A 15,283-nucleotide genomic window follows, 5' to 3' on the forward strand; every position below is an offset into this window, starting at 1 on the left:
CATGGACGATCACGAAGCACGGTATCATCAGCAGCAACGCGAGTGGCACCAGCAAAAACAGCAACAGCATCTCCAGCTACAGCAGCTGCAACAGCCCTCAGACGACTCGCCGCCGCCGCCTTTGACACAGCCGCTGTTGCACTCCCACGAAATGGATCAAGATCGCCATAACGACCGGTATAACGACCAGCCCGGCCTGGAATCGGCTCAGGACCAGTGGGCCACGGCGCCCATCCCCTACGCCGCTCAGCCCGGCATCCAAAGCCCGGCGACGCAGAGCTTGGGGATGCAGAGCATGGCGACGGACCCGAAGTGGATGGGAAGCCAACAACACTACGCCGTGCGTGATGATGTACCGCCGCCGCCGCCGTCCGAGAAGCGCCGCGTCCTAGGTCTCACAGTCCCCGTGTTTTGGGGCCTCGTCACCGCGCTGGTGATCATCCTGGCCGCCGGCATCGCTGGAGGCGTCGCCGGCGGACTCATAACGCAAAAGGCCAACTCCTCGTCAGACAACCAGGACACCCAGACCAGCCCAACAGCAACCGTGGCGTCCTCTTCCGCATCCTCCTCGCCCAGTTCTATTGCATCGGGAACGACGACGGCGACGTCGTCCAGCGCCTCAGCGACTAGTTCCGTCTTACCTGACGGCAAACTACCCGCGCCCACGGACGGCGGGTGTCCCGGCATCAACATGACGACGTACACGCCCACCAACGCCGAGAGCAAGGCCATCACCGTCAACGGCGGCTCGGCCCAGACCTTCCGCCAGCTGTGCGAGGTCAACTACGCCTCGGGCGCCACATGGGGCAACCCCGACATCCACGACATCCTCAAGACCTACGTCTCGACGTTTGAGCAGTGCATGACGCTCTGCGCATCGTACAATGTCCAGTACGCCGACAACCTCAAGAACGGCAGGGTGTCGGGGGGAGGCTGGTGCCGGTCCGTCGCCATGATCAAGACTCCCGGGGAGTACTGCTATCTGAAGAACGGGACGGGCAAGTCGAATACGCAGAACCACCCGGCGGATTTCGTCACCGGCGTTGTGGTTCTTGGTCTTGATCAAATTTAGACGAATGTTGTGTGTGCGGTGGTGGTGGTGGAGGATCTAATATGACGATATAGATGTCATGTCGCGGGAATCTGGAGGGGCAACGGTGTTAGATGTAAAAAAAGGGATGCGAGCATTACCCCCTCATCGCCTACCCCGTTGTCTCTCCCGCTCCTACTCATATACCCAACTACGAATTCCTTTTACTCACATTGTTTCCACGGAGCAGGTCGAGGGGGTTGTAGATACGCCTGTGAAGTGAGAAGGAAACTTAAACTTAAAGAAGCTTTTATGATATTAATTCACGATACGGTCAGGTCAGCGCATGGGCAGCATTAATCATCTTGCGTTAACATATCATTCTCATATCCAAATTCATGTCCGCCATGGCCACCGAGTCTTGCAACTCAAAAGCTGTCCATGTGACTATTGTCGATTCAGACTGCCGTACTAGCAGGAAAGAGGCGGCAGCTCCCACCCATTCAAAAAAAAAAAAAAAAAAAAAAAAGCCCTAACCATCTTCCCGAGTTTCCAGGTAGGAAGGTTGTTGGTGCCGGCAAGGTCACACAGTTCACTTCTTCCCAGAGCTGGCGGAGTTGCCGTAGCCAGACGAGGTCTGGTTGCCGCTAGAAGAGGTGTAAGTCGAGCCGCCCTGGCCGTCGTTGTAGTAAGTGCTGCCGTTGGGGTTGGAGTAGTAGTACGATCCGTTGCTGTCAGTCACCACCTGTTAGTTGTCCACCTTTTGAGAGGCTCTTGGTAATAAGAAGATGAATTCCACTGACGAGTTGGAGTAGTGATATGAGTTCTGGTTCGAGGCACTGCTGCCGTAATCGCGGGAGCAGTAGTGGTTGCCCTGTTGATCAGCCATGGTCAGTCATCCCGCTTTGCTTTCTCGCTCACTCACTTGAACTGTGGGCTATGAGAGGTTCTCAGATGGGCATACCTGGCTGTTGGTGCCGGAGCCCTTGTAAGAGTACCCCTGGTTACCAGACATCTTAGTTGTTGTTTCTCGAGACTGGATCTTTGAAGAGACGAAGATATCTGGTGGTTTGAGTTGTTGATGTTCTGATGAGTGTGATGATGCGTCGTTGGAGGACGTTAGTTCCAGCGGGCAGTGTTAAATAAAGAGGGGTTGCTGTTTGATTGCGGCCGGTGGCTGGTCAATGCTCTTGTGATCAATTATTCTGCGGCGATGGATAAACGAGCTTGCTGCGGGGACGCAGCAAATAGGAAGGCACGAAGAAGCAACAAAAAGCAAACATGAGGAGCAAAAGCAAAGTTTAATTAACTAGGCACAATCAAAGGAATCACCCTTAGATAGCAAACATGTGGAAAAGATAGCCGGCGGCTTGCAATTGACGTCGGTCTTCATGTTGTTTATCCGCAACATCCTCGCGGGGTAAAGCAGGGCAATCCTGGCATACCCACCGCTCTTCTAAACAACGTACGTTTACACCACTCTGCGAACCTCGTGAGGCAGCTGCGTGATGGCTTCAGATCAAGATACTGTCGACACTGTTTGACTTAGTCAAAGATATGTCGTTGGTATGGACAACTCATTGTGGTCGTGGCATGCATGAAGCCCAGATGCAGCTGGGCCACCACCCGCAAATGCAGCTTGGCGGAGCTCTGGTATCAGCTACCCCGGACATTTCCTATCACGAGACTGCGTTCTGAGAATGATCAAATTGAGCTTTCATGCCTCTCAAAGGGACAATAGAAAATCAAATATTGAAACCATATTTTGCGCCTGGTATATGCAACATGAAGGTTCCCTTGCCAATCAACCCAACAGTAGCTAGTATCAGTATCAGTATCAAAACCTCCCAATTCCCTACAAAATAATAACAAGCCGTATACATCATGATGTTTGTCTGTCAGTTACTTCATGCCAACACTTTAATGTCACAAGTCAGCGTCTCTGTCGGTCTCAAAGGAGGAAACAAGCACAGGGTAGGAAACGGGGATCTGCAAGCTCCCGTTCCCCCCTCACCCCCCCCCGCACTAACAGAAATTCTTCAATCAGAGCTTACTTCTTTCCGTATCCGGAGCAAGTCCGGTACCCACTGGCCGAAGCGAATGTCGACCCGCCATTGCCGTTGTTATAATACTTGCTGCCGGTTGGGTTGGCATAGTAATACGAGCCATTTCTGTACGCATTTCCCATTAGCATCCCTCCCTTTCTACTTCCTTTCGGAATTTGCGCAGACGAGGATGTCGGGTCAGTTGATGCTCACATGTTGGAATAATGGTATGAGTTCTGATTTGAAGAACTGCTTCCATAGTCGCGGGCGCAATAGTGATTACCCTGCCGCTATCGTGAGCAAACTAACCGATGCCAGGGGGGGCAACGACCCTCTGCGAAAGAGTTAAAGTTCATTTAGGCAAAGAAAAAAATTACCTGGCCATTGGTTCCAGAACTCTTGTAAGTATACCCGTTGCTGCTTGGCATGTTGGCTCGTCTGGTGGGCGGATGGGCTCCGTTATCTTTGTATGTGGCTCAGTTCATTCGAGAAGGATCACTGTTGGAGCGCTTCTGCGGCGACAAGTACGGAATGAGGGGGGAAGGCTACTTTAAAGGGCCATTCGGCAGCCAAGGTGGAGATGGGGACGAGTGAGTTTAAATATGAGAAACTTTCTGGCACATGGGCTGATCATGGCGATGCGTGTTTTGAAACGACACGCTTGTTGCTACCCCGCCCTTGCAAGAGTGAGAGAGAGAGAAGAGCGACAGAGACACTACTAACAAGTAACAAAAAACCACACACACACACGCTTTCGTGCCAGCCGTCAATGCCATAGGTAGAACTACATGAACGGGACCCAGAACGCTACGGCAGCACGGCATGGGCAGATGGGGACAAGCCGTGCCTCGTGGGCCGAGCGAGGCGAATGAAAAGCATGAGAAGCGTGCGCTGGCGTTGCATTTGCGCCTGACTTCGGGCCAAATTCTAAGTTCCATGTGGGGGGTTGAAGCTCTGTTCCTTGGATGAGCGTTGGATGAGAATGGCATGTGTGGGCGGGTCAGATCCTCTCCAGAGACTGGCCCAGAGGTGGGAAGTTGGGACGACACGACGCTTGGTTGATGGCGAGGGCAGCGGCCCAAAGGGGAGGGGAGGCGCGCGCATGGGAGCCTTTTGGGGTAAAATATGAAGCTTTACTCTCCCTTCGCCTCCCCCCCGCCGCTGCCGACTACGGGGGCATGGAGACTCGTCACAAGGGATGCCCAAAATAGCCAATGCGGGAAAGCCTGGCCGACCCGTACGTAAAAATGTCTCGATCAGAGGCGAGATATATCTCCGAGGCCTAGCTTCGGTGCCTCGGACCTGGCTCCGAGCAGCACCAGCCCATCACAATAGTCTTCTTTTTCTCCAATTTTGTTACGCTTGAAATCAGAAAGTCTATTCTTCTTTTTGTCCCTCCTTGTCTAAATGTCTAGAGGATCTAAATGTCATAAGGCGGCTCATTAATGCGGCTCAAAGACGATGGTCCAGTCATTGCTTGTTGTCCTTGGGGTCGCCATCCTCCAACTCGGCGATGTACTTCTCCGCGTCCAGGGCGGCCATGCAGCCAGAGCCTGATAAAATCATTGTCAGCAAAACATATCCTCAAAACAAGTGCGATGCCTCGCAGCCACTTCACATGGAGCAATGGTTCAAAAACTCACCTGCACTGGTAATGGCCTGTCTGTATCTCTTGTCCTGGACGTCACCAGCAGCGAAGACACCCTCAACGCTGGTCAGCGGCGTACCAGGCTGGGTGACGATGTATCCCTCAGCATCCGTCTCGAGCTGTCCCTTGACGAGGTTGGTTGCGGGCTCGTGGCCGATAGCGTAGAACAGACCGTTGGCCTCAAGGGTCTCCTCCTTGCCGGTGACGGTGTCCTTGACGACGAGGTGGCTCATGAGGCCCTTGTCGTCACCCTTAATCTCAGTACCGACAGAGTTCCACCTGACAGTGACCTTGGGGTGCTCAAGCAGGCGCTTGGCCATGATCTGAGAAGCGCGAAGGACGTCGCGACGGACAAGGACGGTCACGTGGCTGCCGTACTTGGTCAGGAAGATGGCCTCCTCAGCAGCGGAGTCACCACCGCCAATGACAACCAGGTGCTTGTTGCGGAAGATGGGGACGGCACCGTCGCAGACGGCGCAGGCGGAGACACCGTTCTGCCAGTACTTGTCCTCTCCGGGCAGGTTAAGGCGGCGGGCAGAGGCACCGGTGGCCAGGATGACGGCGTCGGCGGTGTGGGTCTCATCGGGGGAGAACTCGGTCGAGTACTTGAAGGGGCGGGCAGAGAGGTCGAGCTTGGACACGGTGTCGGTGATGATCTCGGTGCCGAAACGGGCAGACTGGGCCTTCATCTTCTCCATGAGCTCGCCGCCCATGACACCCTCGGGGAAACCGGAGAAGTTCTCGACATCGGTAGTCGTAGTGAGCTGGCCACCGGCGGCAATGCCGTTAGCCATGAAGCCCTCGTACAGGACGGCTATGGAAAGATTGTCAGCTACGGGTGTCCAGATCGGAAAACTCAAAAAAGATACGACTTACGCTTCAGCTCAGCACGCGCCAGGTAGACGGCGGCGGTGTGGGCAGCAGGGCCGGAGCCAATGACTGTTGAGACACATTGTCAGTAAAGAGGTCGCATTGCAAGTGAAGCCATCGTGACTGGATCAGGAGAGGGGAAAGAGGAGGGGTGCGATGAGTGGTGACATACTGACGACCTTGGAATGCATGTTGCGGGCACTCGTCTTCAATTCGGTAGGATTTGCGGTGTTCTTTTTGAGGGTAGTAGTGGCTGCAGCAAAGGACAGTCCAGTCGCACTCGAACGAAGAAGTGTTCGTCTAAGGGTTGAAGAAAACAGTTTGGCGGTGATATGCGCGTTCGGAACACGCACTATCCTCTCCAAGATGGCGGGGTATCTTTAAAAAGGAAAAAAGAGGCGCAAAGGGGGGGCGTAGGGTGGAGGGGCAACGAAACGCAGGACTGGTGACGGGCTTTGCTTTCTTCCAATCAGCTCGTGGCAACTCGTGCGCTACGGTGACGATAGGACCGGAAAGTCTGCTCTGGAACACACTATCAATAGCCCTGGGACGGCCTCTGACTGGACGGGCGACGGGCTTAGAGTGGGAATTGGCTGGAGGAGCTGGTGCAGTTGGATTTCTAATGGTTGCCGGGATTTGTCCCTTCGATGGTGGATTCCAGAATTTTTTCAGGCGCGATTCAGGGTTCACAGTGTGTCGCAAGCCGCGGGCAGGCGTCAGTGGCCCAGCAAATGCGTGATCGGGACCCCCGTTGTGAGCGGATTAGCTAAGCGCCGAGACCCGGTCCGTACTGCTAAAGAATCGGTCCACTTGCCGAGGCTCGCCCGAGTGATATAACTCCGAGCGGAACGTCTGCCATTTCTCGAATTCCGGTCTCGGGGGCCGACATCCACAAGGGTTCTCATCGATTTGATGGCGACACTGGATCTTATCAATCGCTTCTGGTATTTGGAATAGTGACGTCAACGAAGTCTTGCAAGACAGGTCCGTTGCAGGCCCCACCGGACGCTGTGATTTGAATTAATTCTGCAAGCGGACGGAGGCGAAATCGCGCCCATTGTGACTCAATTGAGTTAACCTTGTAACTTCATGGTGCCGACTCGCCACGTTGCTTAGTTACCTCTTAGCACCTATTATCGGACGCCATCTTTCCAAGCTAGGTATGCAAGATTATCTCCGGTGCCTGGCATTATCACCGCAATCTTTCAACCTTCACCAGCTCATGGTCAATCTTTGGGTTCGAATCGTTTACATATAAATTTGAGGTAGTACTCGATTTACACACTTTTTCAAGAATGGTAACCAGGGAGCGAGATGCCCTGATTAGGATTATAGCAAGTCCATGCACTCGTCAGCGAGCGGATCTCTAACGGCAACTCAGTCCTTCAAGGCTTAGAAAACTAACATTACCCAATATTGGGGTTTCGTTGGATGATTGGCTATCTTGGCAGGTTTGGAATATACTACAACGAGCTTGCTTTTGGGACAGGCAAATCCATCGAGACCAAAAAAGCATACAACAAGCCCATCCTTCGTGTTAAGGGAGAAGGTCCTTTCAGAAAAACGGCATTGCAGGCCTCCTCGTCGAGTCTAATCCGTCATTTATTGCCTTTAAGACAATTGTTAAGTCGCAATGAATACACCAGGTCCAGCGGCATACCCTCCTCTATCGACAACAAGCCAAGTTGGAAATGGAATCGAATCCGTAAATCAAAAAGGTATAATTTAACAAGTGATGCGACAATGTCACGCTCTAAATGAAAATCCAACACATTCATTCAACAAACAAAACCTGATTCATACTGAGCAACTTCTCCCTTTTTAGCCGTTGGAATGGCCTAATGAGCATGACTTTACATCCACTGGTCAAGTTCTAGAACGTTTCTAGTCGAGTGTACCGGCAATTACGCTAATCAAAATGTGCAAATCACAAGAACAGCTACAAACGTCACCAACAACAAACTTCTCAACTATCCAATACATAACCCGCACCTAGTCAGCCCGAGTGACACTTGAAAGCCAAGAAAGCGATCGCATATAGAATTCCGAAAATGGGGGCAAATGATTGAAACATTGAAAAAATCAACTCAACTATGCGGATCCAGGATCACGCGCTGAATATGGCAGTTAGCTTGAATCTTGACGCCCTGACCTGGGCCGCCCCAAAATGCGGAACATGCACCCCGCAACGAATTTCTACTCCATCACTCCACCTCGTGGAGCACAGTTGCCCCTGCCTTTCTCACTCTTCGCGGAATATGCTCCGAATGTTAACGACACTCATGCCGGAGGCAAGGTATCTCTGATCACTTCCTCGATTTGTAATTACAAGGGGCGACAACGACTATAGCTAAACCTTTTCTGAGCTATGTAGGCGCATTGAAAATTTTGAAGTAGTCTTTCCTCAGATGCGCTTGTGGCGGGCGGGATTACAATGAGGTTAGACGAGGCTACGGACAGAGAGGATGACCTGAGATGCCACCAGTCGGGGGCTTTTGGACAAGTCAAGAATCAGTTCTGTTGCTAAGGATCCAAAATATTCTTAGAACATGGACGACGGTTACAGCGGGCAACTATGGTATGTACATTACCGCTTGGTCGCAATCTTTGATTGCAATGCGGTATTGGTTTTGATAATCGCGTCCAATGTATGTGTGGCCTCAAGGCCGGTCTTGTGTTCATTATTGTTACATATTACATGTAAAGAGACCTCTTATCGTCGTCTCGTCGCATCTTACGTCGTACAGATATCATTACAAAATATTCCCATGCTCATGACATCTTGCGACTTTTGGATACTACACATCGCGCTGCGCGCAACGCTCAGTCTAATATCTCTCCCTCTCCTGCCTCCTCATCTCATCCCTGAAGGCATTGCCACCTTGCACACCCGTGTCCTGGAACCTGTCGTGAAACCTGTCCTCGGTCGGGCTACCGGCCAAGCTGCCCAGCGCATCGCTGTCCCTTCTAGGACGTCCGACATCGTGGTGCTGGTCAACCGGGTTGTCGTGATACTGGTATCCATCGGGGCTAATCTCCCTCGTGCGGAGCGCAATACCACGGTCCTTGCCACCGCGGAAGACACTCTTCCTAACACGCTGACCAAGTCTCTGGGCGCGAGACTTTCCAACGCCGTATCCGTGTCGTGAGCGGCTCATGATGTTGCCCAGTCCAATCTTGCGCGTGGAGCGGTTCCAAAGGCATCCTCCGATGAGGCAGATGATGAGGAAGCCGAAGACGGTGGGGAGGGCAATATACAGTTCGGCGCCCTTGGGCACCTTGGCGCCCTCCGGGTGGAAGGACGGACGCTTCGCAACTAGTACCTGGGGGCCTGTGATGTCCTTCTGCGCGACGCCATTGATGGTGTATTGCATTAGGAGCTCGATGGTGGTGTTCGACTGGCCGCGAGGGATAAGGTTGCTGTTGGCGGTCCAAGCATAGTAGCCATAGGCAGCAAGCTGGGAGCTGTCGGTGTCCTTGTTGAAGACAACCTCGCCGACGGTGGTGCCGTTGACTTCCTTGCCCTTAATCTTGACGCGCACGTCGGTCTGGTTTCCTTTGATAAGGGCGGAGGAGTCCCATGTCACTGTATAAGTCAGCATTTTGCTCAAAACTGCTATTCGACATATTTAAGTGGGAATTGCGTACCGTAATACGTCGTATCAGTGTACAGGACGCTATCCTTTGCAGGATCACAGAAGGGCGCAAAGTCGCCATCCGTGTTGTTGCAAGGGGCAAATGCGCCTTCGCCGTTCTTGTGTTTGGCAGTCGGGACTGGTGGGCTGCCGGTGCTCGTGGTAACCTTAACAAGGTGGTAGTCGGTAATGACGAAGACACTGCCTGTCAGAGCGTTGGGTGCGGCCGAGGCCAAAGTCGGAGTACCGGAGATGGTAGTAGGCACGGGAGTGACTGTCGTCGGCACACCATCCTTTGCGACGCTGATCCAGGCGGCAGTAGGAGCGAGTACATCGGCGCGAGCGACGAGAGTCGGTGCCGGTGCTGGGGCGGCGGCGGCGCCTCCGAGGAGGAGAAGTGCAGGGGCAAGGTTGTAAGCGTGCATGTTGAAAAAAGGAGGCTCACGATGAGCTTGCTTTTCTCTGTGAAACTGGCAACAAGAGGCGTATAATTGAACGAGTAAGCGAACGTGGGGTGATCTCAAAACGAGGGACGGTATCACGTCAGGGCGACGGATAGGATCGATTGACGGCTCAAGCTCTCGTCACGGATAGTTTGGATGAAGGAGGGAGAAGGGGGGGGAGATGAGATGATCCAGTTTGACAAGGAAGCTTGGGCGGATGGGGGAATTTTAAGAAAGTTCTGATCAACCCCCAGGTCGTAGGTCGCGGAGGCGGACGTACCAACGTGCATGATCCTTCCAGCGCCAAAAGGTTTCCTTAGTGGACAAGACGGTGCTGTGGAGAATCGTATCGCCCGTCAAACAGGGGAAGTGTCTCCACTGCCGAGATTGGCTCTTCAGGGGGCGGGGCGTCGAAAAACAGGCTTAATTCGCGCTGGAGGCATCTTGTTTTAGTGAGAATCCTTGCCGCGTTGCCGTGCTGCACCGAAACATTCTCGATGAAGATCGAAAGGTCCGAATGAGCCCGGGTCTGATTGGCCAATTCATAATGTCTTACACAGGGCTAGTGAGGCCGTACACTCCACACCATTATTTTCCCTTGAAGTGAATGTTTAGTAAGTTTTCAATGACTGTCGATCTCGTTTTCACGCCACAACTTTGAAGAAAGACGAGAAGTATGTGTATTAATTATTAGCCACATCTATTGCGGTTTTCTTTTCATAGGAATCATGGCATGTAGGCGAGGACAGCCATTGACGGTCTCATAAATCAGAAAATGCTGACCTTTATCCGCAACACCATGCCCAGTACTTCCTCCTCCCTTATAACACTCTTAGTGCCGTAGTCCATGATGCTGATTTTTTGTATCAATGAGGCATCATCATTGGACCATTGTAATTTCTCTGTCTTCTCATCGACGTCTGATTACCCGTTGATGAAGGCGGAATCGGAATCGGAATTGGTTTTGTCCCCGTATGTTCCTCTGCAACCTCCATAGGCCGACTTCCTCTTACACGACCCCATGTGGAGCCCTCCTCTGGCTTGAAGTCCATTATAACAACCGGCAGCTTCCGCTGATGCGGCCGTCCCACTTCCAATGGATCCTGAAACCCTTGCGGTCTAAATTGTCTGAATCCCAACTTGATTCGCTCCGCCTCGATCTTCTCGGCATCGGTTCTTGCGTCGGCTGTGCCTTTGGCGATTTGCTCTTTGTCTTGCTCTGCTTTAAGCGCATGTCCTGGACACCCCCTATTGGGACACCGGCCGGCTTTGATCTCGCATTTGACTTCGCCATCGATGAAAGGACAGTCGCGGGGTTTGGGGATGCTGTCGAGGGGCGTCTTAAAGCCCCATCTTATCTCGCGGAAGGACCATATCCAAGCCATGCAGAGGTGGTAGTGCATGTGTCGGTGAAAGCCGCAACTTTCACAGAGGGCAATAGTTTCCATACACATTCTCTCGTAGGCCGTAAGATGATGTACCGGAAAGTTCAGATGTGTTACACGGATCTCATGGCCTGCTGTTCCTGTAGCAGATGTTGTATAAGAAACTGGAGATGGGACGATCTCGCTCCCAATTGAATTCGTAGCTGGCGTCTTGTCGAAATGCCTGGTTTGCAAGAGCTTGGAGGTTTTGGGAGCTGTTGGAAGAATACGATAAACAGGTCTTGACAAAAGTCTGTATGTAATCTTTATGGGAAGGTGTGATGTTGAAAAGTGAAAAAAAGCAGGTACAAGTTGTCCCTTACACAGCGTCACTCCTTCCTCGAAAATTTCAACCGCCCAACGCAGTCAGTAGCTCTATTCACCAAATTCACATGTTTCCAACACCTTTTCAAATGGTCATACCATTAAATTCTACCCAAATCAAGTAACCTATCGTCTTTTCGAAAATGCCGAGCTAACTCCATACAGAGGCCCTGATGTAGGACAAACCGTTCAAACCCTTTTGACGGCAACAATGCTTTTACACTTTTTATTTATACCTTGTTGTGACCACTCAGCTCCTATCCTTCTTGTGCTTCTTAGCCTTCTTGTGGGTCTTCTCTCCGAATGCCTCCTCGTACACATCCGCTGCTGTTGGCCCGGCCTTGCGTTTCGCTTTGCTCGATTTAACGCTCACGACGCCAGACTTCCCGTCCTTGACCGCCTGCTCTGCCTCTGCCCATGCGGGGGCGTCACCGTCGACCTCGTATCTGTAATGGTTGTCAGAAGGGTGTTCTTTGTGCTCCTTAGTTATATGAACTTACTGGTCGAGGGGGAGAGAGTCGATGAGCTCACGCTGCTTTTTGCGCAGCTTCTGAAGAGCCTCATCGCCTCCCTCTTCAAGCTCCTCTTCGAGAGATGTCTCGAGAGGAACAAACCTCTTATCCACCACCTCATCATCGTGGGCACCAGAGGCATTCTCTCGGCTAACGCCAATAGCATCAGCCTTTGGCAGCTCAGCCTCAACGGCAGCAGACACCAGAGTGCTGAAGTGGGACGTGACCTTGCGGAGAATCTTGATAAACATAGCAAGGAGTTGAGATGAGGGAAGAGACAACTCCTGGGAGATAACATCCATATCCTTCCTCTGCAGACCAATAGCCAGCAGGATGGCCTGCTGCACTCCTGTCAACTTGATGTTTGCCTTGAGCCTACCAGTAAAGTACAGGCTGGCTAGTGTAGGGACAAGGTCCAGGATGACGTGGTAGTCCAGCATGTTGTTGGCGTACGACTCAAGGCGCTTCAGATCGAAGGGGGTCAGAAGTCTATCCAGCTCAACCTTGGTCAGAGCCGTAGGTTCAACACCGTCAAGCTTGGCGCCGGCGTTGGCGGACTCGTCAATGCTGAGCGCAACGACTGACTGGAACTCCCTGAATTGGTAGGACAAGAGAGACTGGAAACGACGCTGGAAATCTCTGGCAAAGGCACCCAGCCATGTCTGGTCGGCGGTGTTCTCCAAGGGCCGGAGCATGACGCACGTATGTTCGCCGGTCAGGTCGTTGGCGGTCTGCCTCAGATAGACAGGGGCAAACTGGGCACGCTTCCAGAATTTGTGCAGCTGCTGCGTCAAGCCGTAGCTAACACCAACATAGTCCAGAGCAGCAGGTCGAATCTCAGAGAACCTGGCAAACAGAGGCGGCAGCTTCTTGATGTCTCTCACCTGGATGTCGTCCTCAAGCAAAGAGGTGTTGACCAGCTCGGCATCTGTAACTCTCGTCAAAGTCTCCTCCATCGTCAGATCAGCATCCTCGGACAGATTGGTGAACTTTTGTTCGTAGAAATCGGTGAGAAGTTGCAGAGCCTTAGTACCGTATCCCATGGACACGTACTCCGGGTTTGTAGCTATTCTGACGACACGCGCACCAGAAAGAGAAGCAAACTCCTCATCCTGGTACTGTTGACTCACCAGCCAGGGAATCAAATCACCAGAAGGCCGTTGTCCTCTGCTCAAGCTGTTAATAACGCTCTGTCGGCTGATCTTTCCTTCCAGTGCAACCTGAATAACACACAGCGGCTCGGGGAGCTTGCCATCAGTTGTCGGGGCGATGAGGACGTAAAGCTCGTGGGCAGGGGCGTCGCTCATCAGTTGGAGGTCGTCAGGGGAGTTCTTGTAGTGGCTGGCAACGTAAAGCGCCACCATCTGCTGCAAGAACTTCTCCGGGATGGGGTGGAAGGAGAACAGAGTGTCTCTGTTGACCTTGAGAAGCTCGCACTGGGAGGGATCAGGGCAACCCTGACTGCCAGCCTTGGCCTTGGGGAGTGTGGCGTCAAGACACAGCAGCTTGTTCAGCCACTTCTCAACCGAGTCACCCTGAGCGTATCTGATGGGCTCAGACAAGGTTATCTCACGAAGCGTACGGCTGGCCTGGTGGCTGGAGCCCTGGTCCTTGGCAGCCTTGCCCGTTGAGCGATCAGCAACCTCCGTATCGCCGTTCGTCTTGGCTCCGGGTCTTGATTGTTCTCTCAGCTGCTTAATGAGCTTGAGCGAGAGCGAACGACCAGTTCCCTCATAACCATTGATCGTAGAAGCCATGAAGACAAGGTAGGGACCCATCAGCTTGCGCACCAGGGGCAGAGGGATGGCGGCAGCCTCATCAATAACGACAAGTTCTGCCTGGCCAAGTACGTGGGCGTCCTGGGGCCTAATGTACTGAATAGTTTGGCGATGCGCTCGGTGGATGTTAACTCTGACAATGGCCTTGTTGAAGTCGGGGTTCGTAGACTGAATAATCGAGTAATCGGCGTGGTCTGCGTAGCCAAGGGCATCGAAGCCCTTGAAGATGAATTCGAACAGTGTCTTCAAGTTCTCGGGTGAAGGGGAAGTGATGAAAATGTTGCTGTAACCATGAGCTACAGCAGCAGCAACTGCCACACCCATAGCCGCAGACTTTCCGCGACCTCTGGCAGCCGTCAGGGTCACTGTACTCCTTAGAGTCTTCTCCGCGATGGCGTCCACAAAGGTCAGGAGCGCCTTGGCCTGGTCCACTGTCTTCGCAAGGGTAACCAGGGAGCCAACTGGTTGGGTATCTTGGAGTGACTCCTTCATCTCTTCCAGCTCCTGCTGCGCAGCCGTCTTTGGCTGGTCATTCTCCGCTGGGGGCAGTGCCTTCACGTTCTTGCCACCCGAAATAGGCAAGACATTGAGCTCGTCGTCGATGACCAAGCACGACTCACAGCTACCCAGCGAGAGGATAAAGCGCTCGTTAAAGCGGGCCACCACATCATCATGTGCCTCAGTCCGGTATCTCGAGTGGATGTCCATAGACATGGTGTACAGCTGCTTCAAGCTGGTCATGCCCTTGAGCAGGAGAACGACCAAACCACCTCCCTCAACGGTCTCGATCGTCCTGGCGAGGATGTTCGGCGTCATGGCCTCGAAGTCTTGCAAAATGCACATGCCAAAGGTGTTTCCCAGCACCTTCTCGGTCTCCTTGTAGTAGACATATCGGATGTTGTGGAGAGAAACAAATAGCTCGAAAGGGTCCTCGGTGTTGGCTTCGCGAATGCCTCGCTTGATTTCCTTCTTGATCTTAGTCTCACGCTTCTTGCGATGACTGGTAAAGAAGTGAAATTAGCTTGAGACCTTGGTAAGTATAATGAGATCAATCATACCTGGTGAAGCCAAGGAGCTTGTTCTTGTATGCCCAGAGAACAGACTTGTTTTGCTTTATGTCTGCTTGAGACATGATGTAGTGGAGATGGACAATAACATCCTTAGACCGGTCACCGACGACCACGAAGAAGCTTCGCTTCTTCTCCTGCAAGCCATTGCGGATAAGAGCGGGAATCCGCTGATCTCTACATTTAAATTAGTATACAATGTAGTCATATGAACGTTAAGAAATATCAAGACTTACACTGCCTTTCGCGACATCTTGGAAAGCTCGCAGACGGCGGAGGTTGCAGAGAGGGACAAGTGCGGGCTTGCTGTGCTCGGCGCAAAGTCGCGGATGTCGCAGACTTCAAGAAATCCAAAATTTTGGCGGAGAGAACATTTTCTGCCGGGCGGTGTGTGGAGAAGTCGGCGCAGATGTGGGGGTGTAGGAACTTTTCCGCTACAATCACCCCACTCCGTATTACAAAAAACACCCCCGGACGATGATCACTTAATTCATATATGGTCTGGTC

General features: G+C 52.5%; 7 protein-coding genes across 7 annotated transcripts; 1 reads left to right on the plus strand and 6 right to left on the minus strand.

Moving 5' to 3' along the window:
* Position 1: 1 nt before the first annotated feature.
* CTRU02_209622 (uncharacterized protein) lies at positions 2–1,072 on the plus strand (the record flags this gene model as incomplete). The annotated part of the gene is made up of 1 exon (XM_070205309.1): positions 2–1,072. One exon carries the CDS (start codon positions 2–4, stop codon positions 1,070–1,072), a length of 1,071 nt encoding a protein of 356 aa, XP_070060957.1.
* Positions 1,073–1,622: 550 nt separating this feature from the next.
* CTRU02_209623 (uncharacterized protein) lies at positions 1,623–2,045 on the minus strand (the record flags this gene model as incomplete). The annotated part of the gene is made up of 3 exons (XM_036730314.1): positions 1,623–1,761; positions 1,834–1,904; positions 1,995–2,045. 3 exons carry the CDS (start codon positions 2,043–2,045, stop codon positions 1,623–1,625), a joined length of 261 nt encoding a protein of 86 aa, XP_036578014.1.
* A 1,035-nt stretch (positions 2,046–3,080) lies between these two features.
* On the minus strand, positions 3,081–3,503 carry CTRU02_209624 (uncharacterized protein; the record flags this gene model as incomplete). Its single annotated transcript, XM_070205310.1, has 3 exons — positions 3,081–3,201; positions 3,289–3,359; positions 3,453–3,503. The coding sequence occupies 3 exons, from the start codon at positions 3,501–3,503 to the stop codon at positions 3,081–3,083; spliced, it is 243 nt and encodes an 80-aa protein (XP_070060958.1).
* A 1,042-nt stretch (positions 3,504–4,545) lies between these two features.
* CTRU02_209625 (thioredoxin reductase) lies at positions 4,546–5,784 on the minus strand (the record flags this gene model as incomplete). The annotated part of the gene is made up of 4 exons (XM_036730312.1): positions 4,546–4,628; positions 4,719–5,537; positions 5,600–5,662; positions 5,766–5,784. The coding sequence occupies 4 exons, from the start codon at positions 5,782–5,784 to the stop codon at positions 4,546–4,548; spliced, it is 984 nt and encodes a 327-aa protein (XP_036578012.1).
* Positions 5,785–8,421: 2,637 nt separating this feature from the next.
* Positions 8,422–9,653, minus strand: CTRU02_209626 (uncharacterized protein; the record flags this gene model as incomplete). The annotated part of the gene is made up of 2 exons (XM_036730311.1): positions 8,422–9,179; positions 9,242–9,653. The coding sequence occupies 2 exons, from the start codon at positions 9,651–9,653 to the stop codon at positions 8,422–8,424; spliced, it is 1,170 nt and encodes a 389-aa protein (XP_036578011.1).
* An 884-nt stretch (positions 9,654–10,537) lies between these two features.
* CTRU02_209627 (uncharacterized protein) lies at positions 10,538–11,125 on the minus strand (the record flags this gene model as incomplete). Its single annotated transcript, XM_036730310.1, has 1 exon — positions 10,538–11,125. One exon carries the CDS (start codon positions 11,123–11,125, stop codon positions 10,538–10,540), a length of 588 nt encoding a protein of 195 aa, XP_036578010.1.
* A 544-nt stretch (positions 11,126–11,669) lies between these two features.
* CTRU02_209628 (nucleolar atpase) lies at positions 11,670–15,029 on the minus strand (the record flags this gene model as incomplete). Its single annotated transcript, XM_036730309.1, has 4 exons — positions 11,670–11,865; positions 11,920–14,709; positions 14,768–14,953; positions 15,013–15,029. 4 exons carry the CDS (start codon positions 15,027–15,029, stop codon positions 11,670–11,672), a joined length of 3,189 nt encoding a protein of 1,062 aa, XP_036578009.1.
* Between the last annotated feature and the right edge of the window lie 254 nt (positions 15,030–15,283).

Source organism: Colletotrichum truncatum (assembly GCF_014235925.2).
Source record: "Colletotrichum truncatum strain CMES1059 chromosome Unknown Contig_0006, whole genome shotgun sequence".
NCBI classification, from domain to species: domain Eukaryota; kingdom Fungi; phylum Ascomycota; class Sordariomycetes; order Glomerellales; family Glomerellaceae; genus Colletotrichum; species Colletotrichum truncatum.